The sequence below is a fragment of the Opisthocomus hoazin genome, chromosome 1 (genome assembly GCF_030867145.1).
Source record: "Opisthocomus hoazin isolate bOpiHoa1 chromosome 1, bOpiHoa1.hap1, whole genome shotgun sequence".
NCBI classification, from domain to species: Eukaryota; Metazoa; Chordata; class Aves; order Opisthocomiformes; family Opisthocomidae; genus Opisthocomus; species Opisthocomus hoazin.
The window spans coordinates 137,913,888-137,931,382 of NC_134414.1; the positions used below are offsets into that span (position 1 = coordinate 137,913,888).

General features: G+C 42.1%; 1 protein-coding gene across 1 annotated transcript in view; it reads right to left on the reverse strand.

Annotated features, from left to right (window-relative positions):
• The window catches only part of TBX15 (T-box transcription factor 15), a 102,444-nt gene that overhangs the window by 22,376 nt on the left and 62,573 nt on the right, over positions 1-17,495 (reverse strand). Inside the window, exons 3-6 of the mRNA XM_009941506.2 lie at positions 10,883-10,984; positions 8,966-9,137; positions 8,434-8,601; positions 4,996-5,060 (exon numbers count right to left, since the gene is read on the reverse strand). Of these exons, the coding sequence (XP_009939808.2) occupies positions 4,996-5,060; positions 8,434-8,601; positions 8,966-9,137; positions 10,883-10,984 (507 nt within the window). The remainder of the gene's footprint in view (positions 1-4,995; positions 5,061-8,433; positions 8,602-8,965; positions 9,138-10,882; positions 10,985-17,495) is intronic.

Genomic DNA, 17,495 nt, shown 5'->3' on the forward strand with positions numbered 1-17,495 from the left:
ATCATTCTATTTTTTCCTGTTTTGTTTTGATTTTATCTTTGTGCAGAACAAATTCTGCGGGTGTTTCTGAAATAGCATCTAAGCAGAACACATCCTTACTGAACTTTCAGATTCTTCCATGTGTCATACAAGATTCATGAGACAGCAGCCTCCTGTGCTAACCTGCTAGGCACCTACCACTCCATGTACGGAGAACTGCAGAAAAACAATGTGCAGCCATGCAAAACCATGTTGGGTCAGAATGCACACCACCTTTGTGTGACTGATTTTACAACTCTATCCTGAATCTTTCAATATACTTTTTTTCCTTTTACCTCTGATGTATTCTCATTTTTGTAAAAAAAAATGGTGGGGTGAGGGAGTGGGAATCAAGAAACTCCATCTTTGTCAACTCTAACAAGCCTTTCTCCCATAGCAGTTTACGACATTAGCATGGTACCAAGATGTCCAGAGCCACATCACAGACCTCCACCACAGGACAGAAAGGTAATGCTCTCCGAGTCAGCAGAAATACTGGTGTGCTACTCTGTGTGTGTTCCAGCCCCTAACAGGGAAAACAAACCCCATCTGGACAGTGAAGAGACATTGTGGGACAACAATAAATGCTGACAAAAAAAGGAATTGTTTTCAGCATTTCTGAAATCTCAGCAACTTCTTTTGGGCTTTGGTGAGGGCTGCTAGTACCAAGTGTGCTGAACATTATCCATGTGGCATCCACTTTCTCTTCCAAAGAACTGCACTGAGAAATTGACTTCATACTGTCTATCAGGCCATAAACCCTCCCCTCTCACACCATCTTTATGAAGGAAGTAAAAAAAGTATCAGAAGAGGACTCACTGCCAACTTTATTTTAATAAGGTCAGTCCTTTAAAAGGTATCCAAAATTCGCTCTCTCTTATTCATTCATTTTTTTGTTTTTAGTGCTATAAAGTTTTAATAATAGGCAATAAATGAAACAGTTCCATTGTCTGAAAAACGAAAAAAGGTGTACAAGCTATCTGTGCACCTCCATAATCCACCCCATATGGCCGACCTTGCCATTCCCGCTGCACGCGGGATTCAGGTCATCGCTTCATTGTTCCCTGGGGAAGCCAGACTATTGGCTCCAAGCGCCCTCCTGGCTCTCTTACCCTAGACAAAAGCTCAAAGAGCATTTCCAACACAAACAACGTATCTACTTTGGCTGCCCACATCTGAAAGGAAAGTGCTGTTGCTTGCCTTTAGCTTAGGTTTTTTTAATTCCTTCACCCTGCTGGGTTTCCTGACTGTTGTCCATTCTGGCTTCCTCCCGGATAAGGAGCTCCCCTGAGCATCCCACTGTCAAGTTAACTTTACTCAGCCTCCAAAAATAGGCTCTGTGGCTTTAAATCTACACCCTTGCTGCCCAAACATTTGGCTAGCTGAGTTCCATATGTCAAAAACTTTGGTTCTCCATCTCTTGAAGCTCAGGAAAGCAACCAAGTAATACCTGCCTTGTACCTACATTATGTAGGTATCCTTTCACCACCAGGTGAAAGGACTGGTTCTCTTGTTTCACTTTTACAGATGCTTCACCTGCTTTCACAGATAAAGCAGAGAGGGACAAAAAAATCACGTAAAGGGAATCTCTAACAAGAGGGAACTGAAACTGGGCCTTCTAACATAGGCTAACTCCCTAATTCATCAAGGCCAATGGCTAGATTTCTGAACAGCACAAGTTAACATGGTTTCAGTGCTCCAAGACTGCAAAACAACATCCAGGCGCTGGAGCTGTTTGCATCCTTCCTTCTGAAATACCTCACTGCTCCTTCTTCCAGTGCAAGGACTGAGGCAGTCAGCTGCGAAGGGAGACAACCATTCAAGCAACTGAAGGAGATCCAAGAGGGGATCCGTGGAAAGATCACTCCTCCAGATGGCTACAGGCACTTACATCGTGATGGGGTGTCCCCAGGGCAGCGGGATTTTAGCAGTCTCTTGGACTAATGCACACTTATAATGAAACATATGCAAAGGTTGTGAGCTGACGGAATTGAAAAAATTGAAAGGGAAACTAGTTTTAAAAATAACAGCCAAACCCGTAATTTCTGCAGCAGGCAACAACAGTGAAACAATAACAGAATAAGAAATAAGTGAAGGAAAAACATCCATCCTTCTTTCACAGAAAAGTCTCAACACAAAGCAGAAAGGAAACGTTCTAGGCAAGAAGTGGCCTAAGAGTTCCTCTTCTCCCACCATGCTCTGTTTTTTCCAGTGTTTGGGTTTTTTTCTGCATCGTTTGCTGGCAAACTCTAACCATGGCTCTGATTCAGTATCCCAATGTCTCCAGGATATGATGCCCTGGAGCAGCCTCAGACATTCTGTGGCCCCTACTGCTGCCACACTATGTTTTTTTTCTTTTAAGACTTTTTACAGAAAACATCTTGGACATATAGTATACTTCACAAATGGCCCCTTTTTAAAATTACCCTGTTTCTTTTTCAAAGGAGGCCTACATTTTCAGTGAGACATTTTCCAGCTACAGCCTGATGCACTGTAGCCAACCAAAGCTGTTGTGGGGATGTGGGAAGCTACAGAGCATCACAGTTGTCACTCCAGTTAACCAGTGATCCTGATGAGATTAAAAAGTCACAAGTGGAAGAGGAGCCAACCAGCACAGTGAAGTCCCATTTGGTTAGTCCTTTGCACACACAGCTTGGACATTAATGCTTTTCTCCCTCCTATGTACGTGTCCTCTTTAAAGGGAGCAGCTGAGCCTTAGAGTGTCCTCCACTAGTTGACAACAGCGGTGCAACCTTAGCCAGACCACTGCTTGTGAGGCAGGCGCCTGACTGCTATATATGCTTGCAAATACCTTTGCCTGTTTTTTCTTCCTAAAGCCTCAGGCTGCTCTCTTTGATGTGTAATACCTTAAAGATTTTAATTCCTCTTTACATCAGCAGCGAGTCTTACTGAGCCCTCCCCACAGCTGCAGCCGTGTAGCAATTTCCTGCCCTTTCTTAAATCAATGAGCTACAAAGATCAGTAATTCCCAGCCTTTTCAGGAAACTGTCCAAATTCACTGGGCTAGGACCTTATTAATGCCTTCCACATTAATCTAGCCCACCGTGTACCTGGAACTGCATCAATCCCTCTTCTAAGCCCAGCCTCCAGTGCAGCTGTGGCTCTGCACACAGTGAAGATCTTGTACCCGGTGCACATCTTACTTCCCCCACACAGGAGAGAAAAGCAGGGTAAAAGTCACATATACCTTCAGTATCAGAACTAATGCTCAGGGTGGGAATTATATAAGGGCGGTAATGTCTTTTTGCATTGCTACAGTAAGAGGAAGAACAAAGGAGCTGAGCTAGGAAGTCGCTAGGTCAGTAAGATGTCTTCCTTGTGATCATGGAGAACGTAGCATTTAAACGGGTGACGGGAAACATGGGGCAGTTACCCATTCACTGAAGGCTTCCCATACCAAACCGTCAATGAAGCAGCGGTCCTGGTGAACATGCGCAACAGGAGCGTGCAAGGTAAAACTGAATTACAGGGCCCGTGGGGACAGCAAATGAGGGCTATGCACATGACTTTCACTCTGGTCTGCACACTCAGAGCCTTGCTTTACAACCCTAGAGTTCTTGTAACGTGGTCATATATGTCTAATTCTATAACTAATTTAATGTTTAAAGCCTTTGTCATGCTGATTTAAAGGACAGTCACGTCATCTGGATCTGAAATATTTAGATCTGCTGCACACTGCTGCATTCATGAATGGCAGAAAAATTTGAAACTTTTTGTTTGGACTTTCTTATTCTCTTTTGATACCTCTGTAATGTATTTTACTAACACAAAAGGGTTTTTTTATTAAAGTTCCTGTTTTACTACTGTGTTGTTAAAATAGAACATATCCTAAATAACATTCAAGGTGTTCTACTTAATCTTTTCCTAAAAATCCTGACACAGTTAAGTGACACAATTACAGTGAAACAATTTGACATCACTGGAGAAAACCTGAAATTGTTTGAAACTAGAACATTTTTATACTTTTTTCCTGAAATCCTATCAGAAACTCAACTTTTCTTCTAATGTAAAGCAAGCATTTTTGCTCCAAGTTTAGGAACTTTCTGTGAAAACTAAAACTAAAAAATGCCCTTCAGCCAGCTCTACATATGGTAAAGAACAAGCAAAAGTGTCTAGGTCCCCTCTACTACAACTTTCATTATTTTGTAGAGTGTTAGCCTACGACCTATTTGTCGGATTTACAATCTGCAATCCTCTGTTTTTCTACCTCTGTTTTTCATTTTAGTAACAAAAAAAAAAATTTTAAGAAACTCTACAGTATCTTTACAAGTTCATTTATTTTACCTAACTCTCTGGACATCATGGCTCCATATCAGTGATACATGAACAGTTTACTAACAGCTTACCAGAGATGCTGAAGAATATTTTAATTGTGTTTCTCAACAACAAATGGAAAAGCTCAAATGAACATAAAAATAATAGCAAGAAGCATAAATCAATTAATTATCCAGCAGGAAAAATAAACAACAGCATAACACTTATACAGAAGAAAACAGCCTTGAAAGTAGTGGTAACAGGTAGTGAACAGGAAATTAAACATAGGACAGCAAAAAAATAGAGTGACGGAAAAAATGTTATCAAGCAGGAAAGTAATAAGCTATCTTTACAGATATGTTGTCTAAGAATATCTAAAACTGTCTGTCAGGGTTTGGGACTGCAGGATCCAGGCAGGCGTATGAGCAGTACTGGAGGAGACTTCTGAAAAGAAACGGCGTCAGTCTAGCTGGCTAACCTGGAAAGTATTTTCTAAGGAAGCCATCATTATACATTGGATCTGTCTAGACAAAGTAGAATGGCTCTTCTAGTTCCTCTAAGAACTAGTCTATAGAAAACCTTTCCTGCAAAAATTAATTAGAATCACAAAATGCCTTCCTTGGCCTTAGACACATGCCCTGTGCACTCATCAGGGAAAGGAGAGAAGAGATCAGCGAGGAAACACAAACAAGCTTCTGTTACCTGTTTCTCCCAGAATCTCTGAAACCTTTAGCGAAGGGATTTCTGTCAATTTTTAATCTGGTGATCTACAAAGGAATAAAAAGAGAATTAGTTGATTTCTCCAAATTTTTTTTTTTCAATAAAGGAAAATTACTGATGATTACCACCCTTGCCCAAACCACGTGTACTATGATCTTTCATACTTGCTTCCCCAGACTTACATTAAAGTTGCCCTTCCATTCTCCATGAACTGATTATCTGCTTAGCAAATGAATGGTGCCAGAGGCAGAAACTTGGCAGCACTGGGAAACCTGGTGTAGCGCTGGGGCTGAGAAGCTGTTCGCACACCTTGGACCCAGGTGCAAAACCCCAGGAGCCAGAACTCATTGACAGCCGTGTGGTTTGGGAAGCAGGTGTAATGCTCAGGTTTGGCTGGTATCTGGGTTATCCCAGCCTCAACTCTCCAGATAGCCAGCAGCTGGATGCACTCCTGGACCTTCAAACAATGCTAAGCAGAAAAGGCCAAGCAAAGCACAGGCTACAGCCTCCAAAGACAGCAGCTGGCCACCCAGTCACGTGCACAGGATCCTGCTCTTGTGGTCAGCATCTGGGTGGCCCTTTAAGGGTTTTCTGGTCTGGAAACCAATTTTTTTCTTTTTTCCCCTCCTTTAAACAAGGAAGACAACAGCCAGACTGAGTTCTTCGGGAAATGTTCCTTCCTGCTTTCTTTTTAGGCAAGAATTCTGTGTTGGTAAATATGGAAAATAAAATTGAGATTTTGACCTTGCATCCCACGGTATAATACTTCCTGTCAGCTATTCCCCAATCTGGTGCACCACGAGAATGTCCCTCTGTCAGCCTCACCTTGTCCTGGAGACCCTGTCTCTGCAGTGAAAACAGAGCGGTATCTCAAGACCCTACCAAATTTGAGGTGTTTTTGCTGAAACTGCTCAGAAGGGACCAGCTTAATACAGACTGATCTGAAGTGGATTTGCAGGTGTTCTGCTTCTGTCAGAACCAAGCCCTTACTCTGGATATTAACCTCAGATCTGGAATGCAGCTCCTATTTTTGCAGAAGCTTAATTTGTGAACTTAATTTCCGCTAGCCTGACTTTGCAGCTGTCCTGGGACTTGTGTGTACAGAGACACATATGTTCCATGGAGGATGGAATTACAGCAGAGGGAATCCCTGTGGTGGATTTGCTAACTTTCTACAGTTGTTTCCAGAGACGCTTCTCCCAGTAAGACAAAGTTTTACATGCAGACAGATTCAGGTATTTAAATTTCTTTTTAATGAAAAGGTTTCTCCAACCCATCAGAATCTCCTTTACCAGTATTACAAAAATGCCCCCATGCCCCCATTTTTTTGAAGAAAACCACCAAATGTTGGGAATTCAGAGAAACAGGAAGAAATTTCAGTGATTTTTACAGTGAGGTGGCTTACAGTGCCAGTGTCTGGCACAGATCCCTCCCTTAGCACCTCCCTTACCTCTGTAATTACGTTACAGATCTGGTCATTTGGGAAGAATGGCAGGCTTATTTCCTGCCATCTCTTTGCCTTTCTCTGTCCTCTTTCCACGTCTAGTCTACTGTTAAAAGTTTGTACAGTACATTCATTTGGGTCAGGGGGGAAGGAAATTTCCAGTGCTTCAATGACAGTAAACCCACCATTGTGTTGCGATTTTTTTTTCTACTGGAATAATTGATCGATTTTGGATCCTGATTTAAGCCAATTCAAGTGGACCAGACCGAGAAAAAGTTAGCAGTGGGTCTGCAGAAGCAGTCATGAGAGCACTGTCAGCAAACGTGCTCTCTCTTATATGTTGCATAATAAAATCTAACAATTCACTGAATTATTACAATTCACAATTGTTACAAATTGGCTAAATATTACAATCTTTCCTAAACTGATTTGACATGAGTCTGCCCCTCAGTTCAGGAATATTAATGATGTCCACCGAGTTCATGAAGCCATTCTCCAGAAGCACAGATGTTGTCATGGAGAAATATTTACCTCACCATTTCCGATTCAAGACTCCTCTGCAATTTATGGCAGAAAATTGTATAACCTATTTTCCCAACAGGCTTAATAACAGATTATTTTTCTTCCAAGCTGCTTTGTACCCTCACTCTAGCTTATAACAGTACCTCTCTAAGCAGACACACAACTGACACAACGAAAACTTTACCAACTGTGATTCTGTTTCAGATGGCTGAGGAAAAATCACGTTACACGGCCCTTTTAATGCCATCACAGCCCCCAGCCCAGTACGGAGGAGGAAAGGGAAATGGGATGTGCACAGCCTGAGAATAAAACAGGGACTAAGTGTACACGAACAAGAGAAGAGGAGCATGCTGAGTCCAAAGCACAACAGAGGTGGTATGAAGGCTAAGGGGAATCCCTGAATATTCTGGCAGATGAGTGATATGTAAGCAGACTACAAAGGGAAAGGGTGAACATAAGGAGCTCTCAGTGTGTGCAATGAATATGCCTGCAGAAGCGATGAAGCAGGCCACCTCCTACTCAAAGACTAGGACACCAGCTTTCACTGGCCACTGAAAGAGAAGGAGGAGCAAATGTGTGTAGTTTACAGTGAATCTTTTCCAAAACTCCTTTCTTTGCTGATGTCTCAGATGCTTACATTCTCAAATGCTCACATTTTCTTAGCAATTAATTTCCTCTACCAGATATCATATCTTGGGGGAAAACAGGAATAGATAGGGAATTCCATAATCAAACACTAGTATGCACTGAGATTACGTTTCTTAGTGCCATGAAGTAGAGTTTAAGAAAAAGAGCAGATCAGTAACAAAGCTCAGTAGTCAAGGCCTCTACAGATACGATCCCACTGTGGCAGCTTCTTTTCCTTATGACAACCGGAGTCAATTGTCACGCTCTCCGCTGGAAACTGAGCAAGATCCGAATCAAACTTGAGCTATGCATGAGAATTTTAGGTCATATGCAATACATGGACTGCTGCTTCTTATGTTCAAAGGCTTCTTTTGTCAGCAAACTGATGAGATTCCTGTTCTCCAAACCTTTTTCCTTCAATTCAGCAGTGAAAAAAACCCTATGTGTCTTCTCTGCAAGGTAACAGATCTGGACTAGTTGTACTGCCTTAAAATCACAGCGGAAACAGGACACTGTAGTTTGTACCACGAGGCAGCAAGGAAAAGTGAACACAGTACATCTCTTTGTGGTTGATCTCACCTACCAGCTTTACAGTAAAAACTGCAGGCACCTTACCTGCAAGATGGCTTTCTGGCTAGACACCTCATGTCTACGCACTGTTCCATAGCAAGCATTTTCTTTTTGTGCAGAAAAACCATTGAGCCTGTAAACTGTACACTATTCTTGAGCGATGTTTCTTGAAGAAGTTAATGTCTCAAACACAAAGAGCACGCTGATATTTTTAAGAACACCCAACATAAAAGGAACCTGAAGGCACACAGCTTTACCTGTTGATTTTGGTAGGCTGTCACTGTGGTGAAGACAGTCTCAGGGAAGTTGAAGGTTTTCACCCCATCTCCTGAAGGGACTGGCTTTGTAGGGGAAAGATCACTGCTGAAATCCTTGCGGATGACATGAACACGGGGCTGGTACTTATGCATTGAATGCAAGATTATCTGAAGAGAAAACAAAAGAAGGCAAAGAATTTTTTTTTCCCAAATACTCTACACTACTTCCAGATGTACAAGGAAGCAGGGATGGAGTAAGGGCTAACATGAAGAAAACTACCCTTTTCTTATGAGCATGTATGAGATGAAGTTTGCGCTACATACAGGGAGAAAGAGTTTATTGCTTTATAGGGTCAGGCAACATTTTGAAGAAATGTACTGAACTAGGGAGAAAAGCTCCATAACTCTGGAGAGTGGCTACAGGTACTCGTGCCCAGCAGGACACAGGAGCATTGGAGCAGCAGCATCACCCTTTTGAGTCTGAGAGGAGTGAGGCTAGGGCAGCCAGCACCAGGATTAGCTTCTAACTTACATGGCCTTGATCATCAAGCTCGTTGTTGGTCAGCTTGAGCTTGTCAAAACTGACAACCTGCCTCATCCAGGTGTCTCCAGAAGCCAGCGAGTCGGGGTGGATGTAAACCCTTGGGGGCACTGGGGAGTCAGCATTGCCAGCCACCATCCACTTGGAGCTGTGATACACATACCTGAAAGAGGAAGGGGAAATGGCTAAGGGAGGCTGTCACTCACTGGAGGAACATTTCCAGGGCTCCCCCTCCCCTGCCACCCCACCACACGCCCCCCAAGCTCTCATTTGCAGTCAGGGGAGAATGTGCTTTATTGCAACCTCCTACCTTCTTAAATGAAAGCCAGATTACCCCTGAGCCACTTGTTCAGGCTTGATTCCTTATTAAAACCACCTTTGCAGTTATTCTTCCTGTAAAACTCTGCCACATGTGCCTTCTCAACTCCTTAACCCTCTCTGAGCCAGAGTAATAGGCTAGAAAATATGGGTTAACAAAGCCCTCTCTGAAATTATTAATAAATGCCCTGTAATTTCTGGAAATTTGCACTGGCTGTTGTGCCATACTGTGCAAAACACATGCATCTTCATCCAACATGAGCAAAATCCAATGGATACCACTAGAACAACTGATAAAACAGAATTCTGGTTTGAAATGTTGTGAAACAGGAAATTCCATATAGTATTACAAATGTTGGGATCAGAGGGAAAAATAATTTTTGTGTTCTTGGTCTTCTGTGATCTTTTGTGTTCCTGATGTAGCCATACTACATATGCCATAAATTTCTCTACCACAGCTTTGCCTGGACGCTTTTTTGCTTTCTGTCCTGTGGCTCCTTCAGCCTAAAGCACTTCACAAACAATCCTGCTAACACCTCTGAGTTCTGCTCTGTGCTGCCTGCCCTTCATTGGGTCTCTTCTCAGCTCTGCTAAGTCTTTACCTAGAAACAGTGACTCATTTCATATGTTTTCAAAAGAAATGAAAAAAAAGAAAAATCCATGCCTTCACTGCTAGTTTGTTCTATGTTGCTAGCAAGCTAATAAGGACAGAAACAAAGTAGAAGACAATATATTTCTTTTTTACATTAATGCTGTCAGAACCACACTCAAAGAAAGGGGCAAAACATCTAGCTGAGTATCAGGAACTATCTTGATGCTTCCGAGGAACAGCAATTTCCCGAGAAACGCTCTGCACAATCAAAGAGCAAAAACGTAATATTCAGCATTTGAAGCAGAGGATCAATTCTTGAATCCTTGAAATGTGGTGCAATCAAGATTATTTGGGGAAAAGACTTGCTCTCAGAGGTCTTTTAATGAGCACAGACAAATCATCTCTGTCTGGATAGTTTTCTGGGATGCAGAGGAGCATGAGTTTTCCAGAGTATTTGTCAGGATTGGGAGCCCATCCTGTCTTTCAGCTCAGTGGTGGAGATTCACCTGAGGGTTTCTCAATGTCTCCATACTGCAGGTCAGGGCCCATACGTCCTGTGGCTGCTGTGCTGGAAAGCGAATGCTTTTAAAACAAAGCCCACCCAATTCAGTTCAGGCCAGACCTGAACTGCCACTTACCCATTCCTTTCTTGCTGAAATAGTTTCACAGGCTCCGGACTCCCTGTTAATAACTCCATTTATCAGTTCACTCAGACTGTCATTACTAATTATGTCAGCTGTGAAATACATACTAGGGATCTCCCTGATTAAAAACTGCTATTTGAAAAGAGCAAGATTTCAATCCAAAAGTGCAAGAGGATATATTAAACCTTTGGTTTTTTGTCTTACGATTCTGGTCAAATCAGTTATGTTGATGTAAATTAACATGGTCTCCTCCAACACACCTTTGAAATGGTGTATAATGGCTTGTGTCTTTCCTAGGCTTTCATTGACATGAAGTTATCACAATGTTCCTACCTTTGCACCTAAAAAGCTTACCTGTATCTCTTGTTATCCACAGGCACAATGTCCATGGCAATATAATACTGCTGGTGGGGATCCAAGCCTGTAATTTTCACTCTCATGGCTGGAAACATTCTCCTAGGAAGAGTAGAAATAAGGAAGAAAATGGTGAATAAGGTGCCTGAAGGGGCTCTTTAGACTCTTCTCTGACACCAGAAGTACACTACTTTACACAGCCTGGTTCCTGGTATGACTCCTCTGAGCTCGGTGTGGGAAGCAAAGACTGGTTTGAATCTTGAAATTTTCAACTTAAGAAAAGGGGTAGCAGGATAACTTGCTACTTGTGGATAATAATAAAACACTCCTAGTCAAGCACTCTGTCTGTTCCCAGTTCCCAGCAGACAGTTCTTTTATGCTCCACAGAAATTGTCCTTTCTAGGCATTTCAGGACAAAGATGGGCAATCTACCTTCTTCCTGCTGTTCTTCCCATTGGCCATCCATCTAGAATTATTCTCTCATATCACTTTGCCCTGGTTTCAGCTGGGATAGCATTAATTTTCCTCTCAGGATCTGCTGTGTTTTGGATTTAGTATGAGAAGAATGTTGATAATGTTGATGTTTTCAGTTGTTGCTATAAATCAAGGACTTTTTCCAGTTTCTCATATTCAGCTAATGAGCAGCTATGCAGGAGCTCGGAGAGACCATAGCCAGACAGATAGCCAAGCTGGCCAATGGCAATATTCCATACCCTAAACGACATGCTCAGTTTATGAATGGGCTTGGCTAGGGGGAGGAATCTATTGGCTTTTCGGTTTACCGGGAGTTGTTTGAATCCTTTCTTGGCTGGGAGTCCATACTCCTTTTTGGGTTGTGAAACGGTTGTCAGGCGGTGAGAAAAATTATATTGCGTATAGTTTGTTTTGCATATTCATTATTACCATTGTTATTATTATGACTATTAGTAGTAGTAGTAGTAGCAGCATTTCCTTGGTTGCCTTATTAAACTGTCTTTATCTCAATCCGTGAGTCTCCCCTTTTGTCCATTTCTCCTCCCCATCCTGCTGGGGGGGAGACGAAAGGTGAGCAAGTGGTTGTCTAGCACTTGGCTGCCGGTTGCCAGGTTAAACTACTACACACATTAAATGCAGGATCACTTTAGTTCTCTTTTTTGACAAAATCATATTTCGGTATGGAGCTTGATAATACTGGAGTAATATTTAAAGCAAATCCATTATCCTGAAAGATTCTCTTGCTCGTACGTTTATAGTTATTTATGAAAGAATGTCCCTCAAATTAATCTGCTTATTAAGCATATACTCCACATTTACCTGAAACACTGGCATTATCATCATGGTTTCCTTGAAGTCTAGGTAATAGTTTGAGCAATCTTTTTAATAAGTGTTGTCTTTTTCTATGATACATGATCCAAACCTGTCTTAAGAATTTTCTCCTGATAAGCAAGTTATGAAACTCTACATCAGCAAGAATCAATTCCCACCCTTTCTTTTCTTGTCTGAGCACAAGCTTAGCTCTGCTGTGCACTAGTCACTGTTCTGAAGGTGTCTGTAGGTAGGCAACTATTTCAGAAGAGAAGAGCTCAGAACAATTTTAACCTCAAAACATGTCAGCGTTAGTGTGGCTATGACATAATTTCTCCTTAAAAAAATTCTGGCTGCCAGTAGTCCGATTGCCATTTTACCCTTCCCTCAAACAGTATGCTAAGCGAATTGTTTATGCCGTATTTTATTTGCAACAAATATGGTATTTTAAAATCTTCATAAAATCTGAGGAGCAGAACTGGGTGAAGCGCAGAATTAAAAAGTGCAGCAGAGTAGAGCACTGAAAGAAATCCTGCATTGTTTCAATGACTGTTAACTCAATCCTGAGTTCTACTTGAGCAGCTTCTCAGCCCTTATCTGAGAAAATCTCGAGCTCAGGTCCTACAGGATGGTGTTACTCAGTTGCATGACTTCCACCCAGAAGATACAGAGCTTTGTTAGGAGAAACTCTGAAAGTACTGGATGCTCATACAAAACCACGTTCTGCTCCTCTGACAAGTAGATACATCCTTATGGAATGAGGGTAGTTTGGATGGAAGGAGGATATTAAAATGGAATTTAAAATCCCAATGCCAAAACTGTGCAAAAGTGTCCAAGGAATGTTTGTCCATTCTTTCCAGGGGCCATCCCTAGAAACCATTGTGACACTTTCCCTTCTATCTAGTAAGGATTAGTGAAATGTCAGAGAAGACTGAAACTTCCTCCCAACATTTCTGTTTCTCAAAGTATTGCCAGTGGACACAACCCGGAGGAGAAAGAAAACAGGAAAGTTTATGTCAACATCTCCAAACATGTCTCTAATCATTTGAACCGAAGGGATGAAACCATGAGAAACTATTTTACTCTTTCCCATCCAGGCTACACATACCCACTTGCAGAAGACAGTGGAAGGAGGAGGCTGGTGCTCAGCCTTCGACCTACTTGCTGCTCTTCCATTTCAGGCCACCAAGAAGGAAAGTTCTGACCCGTTAGTAATGGCATCTGCGTTGGAAAAGGGCATTTATTGTGGGGGGCAGGCAGAGCACCACCCCACAGCTGCCAGAGCACAGCTAACCAGAGTTATGAGAGACATAAAACTGTCAGGAAAATTGTCTGCAGAAACCCTTCAAGGAGAGAGCAGAGTTGTGCAATGGATTGTGTGAGTTTGCCAGTAGAATGATTTGGGGGGAAGAACAGGAATAATGGATTAATCTTCAGTGGCTTGAGGGCATTACCTTGTTTCTACCACAATGGCTCATTAAATCTGCCAAGACAAATGGGTACAGGATGTGGCATTTTACAATCCAGCTTTCCTTAATTGGAGGGAGGTGGCTTGGGAGCAGCTTAAGAGGTAGGTCATGTTTCAGAAGGTTGATGAGAAACCCAGGATTAAATCTGAGTCTCTTTGGGTCTAAGTCTGTTCATTGTATTGGTAAAACTGAACACTGTGTTCCAAGAAGCTCTCTCCAAATCTGCAGCCCCATGTGAAGTTGCAGTATAGCCTGTGGGGTTGTTTGCTTATGAAATACCTTGTAAAAGATTACCGCAGACCATTCAACAGGCTTAGAGGCTAATCTCTAAAATGGTCAGAGAGAGCACAGCTGATCCCACTGCTTTCTCTAAGATTTAAGTGTACTTTTAAAGATTTGTAAATGATTACTGTTTTTCTTTTTCTGTGGGTGTAAAAGTAACTCAGGTTTCTTTGCCATAAGGATGTGGCCTGGAACTGTCACAGCAGGTCTCCAGCAGCACTGCTGCGTGGAAAGGGAAAAATGGAAAGGCAGAGTCAAACAGTAGCAACTTAAGGAGGTGTTCAGGTGTAATCCTGGTTAAATCCCTGTTCTCTGTGTTTCCTCTTGGCTGGCTCTTGGCACCCCCAGAGGCACTAACTCTGTGGAAAACTGGGGGCTCGAAGTTTGGAAGGAACTCAGGCCATTTGAACATGGCTGTGTTAATAAACAGTCAAGAGGCTTCAATCTAGAAAGGTATCAGCTATCTTAGTAGTCAGCAGCTACAGACACGAAGGCTGTCTGTTTTCATGGGGAGCACGTGATGACATCTGATATAGTTTAGGTGGAGGTTTTACATCAACAGCAGTTTGGGATGATGAAGTTATTTTTATGTTAGCTTTACCACTCAGCAGGAAAACAGTCTTCCTAAACTTAGACTGTGAACTTACACACAGTACCCTTTTAGGGGAAATATGATGTGATATGAAGTTACTACAATTATTTTAGGACCACTTAAAAGTGTTTTACAAAGCATTTTTGTAACAGTCATGTGCCTCAGTCTATTCAATTCCTGTTGCCTTCCATAACACGAATGAGGTTTATGAAACTCTGAATGTGAAGAAAATTAATGATATCTAAAGATCTCTAGAACTTCTTTAAAACAGAATTTGCCAGCACAGTGGTGTTCTGATATTAAGGACCACATCTGGAAACTTTCAGCCATAGAAAGAAATAGTTGAATTGTGGCAACCAGCTATTTTGTTGTTATTGTTTAAAAGTTTTATTTAACTCAGAAATATAGTTCAATTTTCCTTTGTGAAAACCGTTCAAAGAAGGACGATCACAGGTCTATCCCCAAACCAGATTTTTTTTTTCTCCACAGAGTATAGATCTTCGGTTTCTAACCCTTAAGAGTCTCAAGGTGCCAACTCGTACCCCTGCCCCTTGAACCAGCACATGTGAAGCTTGTCTCAGGTTGGATCTGTCTTCAAAATCAGCCTGCTCTGAGTGGAGGTATGGGCCAGAGAACATCCAAAGATCCCTTCCAAAATAAATTCATTCTCTGTTTAACAGTTTTAGTTTCATAGCTTTAGAGAGGGCGATTCCCCATTAGGGGATAAGATCTTAAAAGACACCTGGCAGGTTGTCTCAAAATACAAATGCAATTCCTTTAAGCTCTTCAGACACTGGAAATACTCCTGTACAGACAGCTTAGTGGACAGAAGTCAGATGAGGGTTTATAAGGACTGACACAATTTCCTGGATGGTTTTCATGACTGTTTTGTGTAGTGATTTGTATACTATGTAGACAACAACTTAAATAAGATTAAATTTCCTTAAGAGCAACATGTGCTGAATGCAAATCCTAAAATGAAGGGATGTGCTCTTCAACTGTAGAAAAATACAATTTGTCTATTGACAGTAACAGACAGAGTAGTCATTTCCCAGTCATAAAAAAATCTGATTGAGAAACTGTGCAAAATACTCTGATTTAGATATTCAGATTAAGTGTGCACAGTGTTTACAATATGCATGAGTTTACAGGGCAGCCTGAAGTTACCATTGCTATTTTATACCTCATCTTTCCTTTCATGTAAGACCAGTGCCAACAGTGTATTTCTTTGTAAAAACAAACCTGTGAGGAATGAAAGTGAGGGGGAAGGGAAGGGAAGGGAAGGGAAGGCAAGGCAAGGCAAGGCAAGGCAAGGCAAGGCAAGGCAAGGCAAGGCAAGGCAAGGCAAGGCAAGGCAAGGCAAGGCAAGGGAGGAATGCCTTTCTGTTTCCCTCTGCAGCATAGGATCATGTCGACGAGATGTTTGTGTTGAGAGAAAAGGCTGAGGGCAAGGTCTGGGAGAAAAAAGGATTTATTGTTTATGAGGGAGCCCAGCAGATTTTCTCAGTAGCTCCCAAAGGGGACATTTTTATGGAAGCTGGAGAAAGCTTATCAGGCCCACTGGGCCAGGGCCCCTGGGCAGCAGCTTAGTAACTGTAGCCTGCTGGTCCTCCCTCTGCGAAGTCCTCTCCATGTGCCCCTTCGGCATCAACAGAGATTCGCAACAAAATCCCGGCTGCTGTCTCTAACTGAAGAGCATTGTGGGGCCCTTCCTTCCATCCACTGGAAATTCAAAAAAAAAAAAAAAAAGGGTGATATAAACAGCCCTAAGTACACATTTAAAATGACTCAGACTCATGATTTCAAAGGGGCAAAGAAACTCCAGACAAAATGCAACTTAACCTATCGGGAGGCACAGAGAGAACAAGGTCACCTGTTCCACTCACTGCTGTTTTTTCCACTCTTATTGCTGAGCACTGTCTCAACACCCAGGATTAAGCCATCCTGCAGCACAGATATGATATCTACGATATGACAGATTAGATCATTTCCCTCATTGTTGAGAAGAAATGCTGGGTCTGTGACAGGCAGAACCTGGGTCCCCAGAGGAATACCTCCTGGCTATGCTTGTGTGCGTGGTCACACTCATATAGCCACGTCCATAAAGAGTAGGCAGTGCTTCCCTTCCAGATCAGGGCTCCAAGCACTCTTTACAGTGTCAATGTCATGTCCCCCCACTCCAGTAAGCAGTGCACATTGCTTTCCCTTTTGGGCAGCACTTCCACACAGCGGTTAACGAACAGTTACCCCTGCAGCTCACGTGACCATGGTCTTTAGCTATCGACTATAGGGGTGTGGGGAAGAATCCCAAATTCCTCTGATAATGTTGCTGTGGTACATGCGTGATCAGCATTGGTAACGGAGAGTAGAGAAAAAGAATTAAATATGTTTTTAGGGCTAATTGCTTAAATCAGCATAACCTGGGCCTTAGAATGAATTTATTTTATTTTGTACAGAGTCTAAAGTTACCTTTCCAACAAAAAGGACATAAAGCCAATTGCAGATTTGAATGCAATGCAGCTGACAGAAAGCCTTTTGCATCTTTTAGAGAAAGAACACAAGAGTCTTGTTATAAGCATCTTGTTAAATTCTGAATAACAATGTTCTGATGGAAAGGAAGAAAGGAAAACCTCTACAAGGACTGAGGTATGTTTATGAAAACAGACAAAAAAAGACATCTATAAATATGGCATCAAGAAAATGAAAAACGAAGCAGAATTAAATGTGAGTGGGAGTCTGAAAGTTGAAAAGCGTAGTAGGCCTGTCGTAGGCAGGATATAGCTCCAGAAATATGTTTGAAATGAGAACTTAGGTTAGAAACTAGCATTACACAGTAAGAGCAGAAAGACATTGTGGGGTCAGGCAGGAACCAAGCAGTGCCTTGCGAATCACAGAAAATTAAGGAGCAGCTGTAGTTATAGGCAGCTGAGTCTGTAATTATAAGGGCTTTCAAAACAAGAAGACCTTGCAGAACTCAAACAGGGTT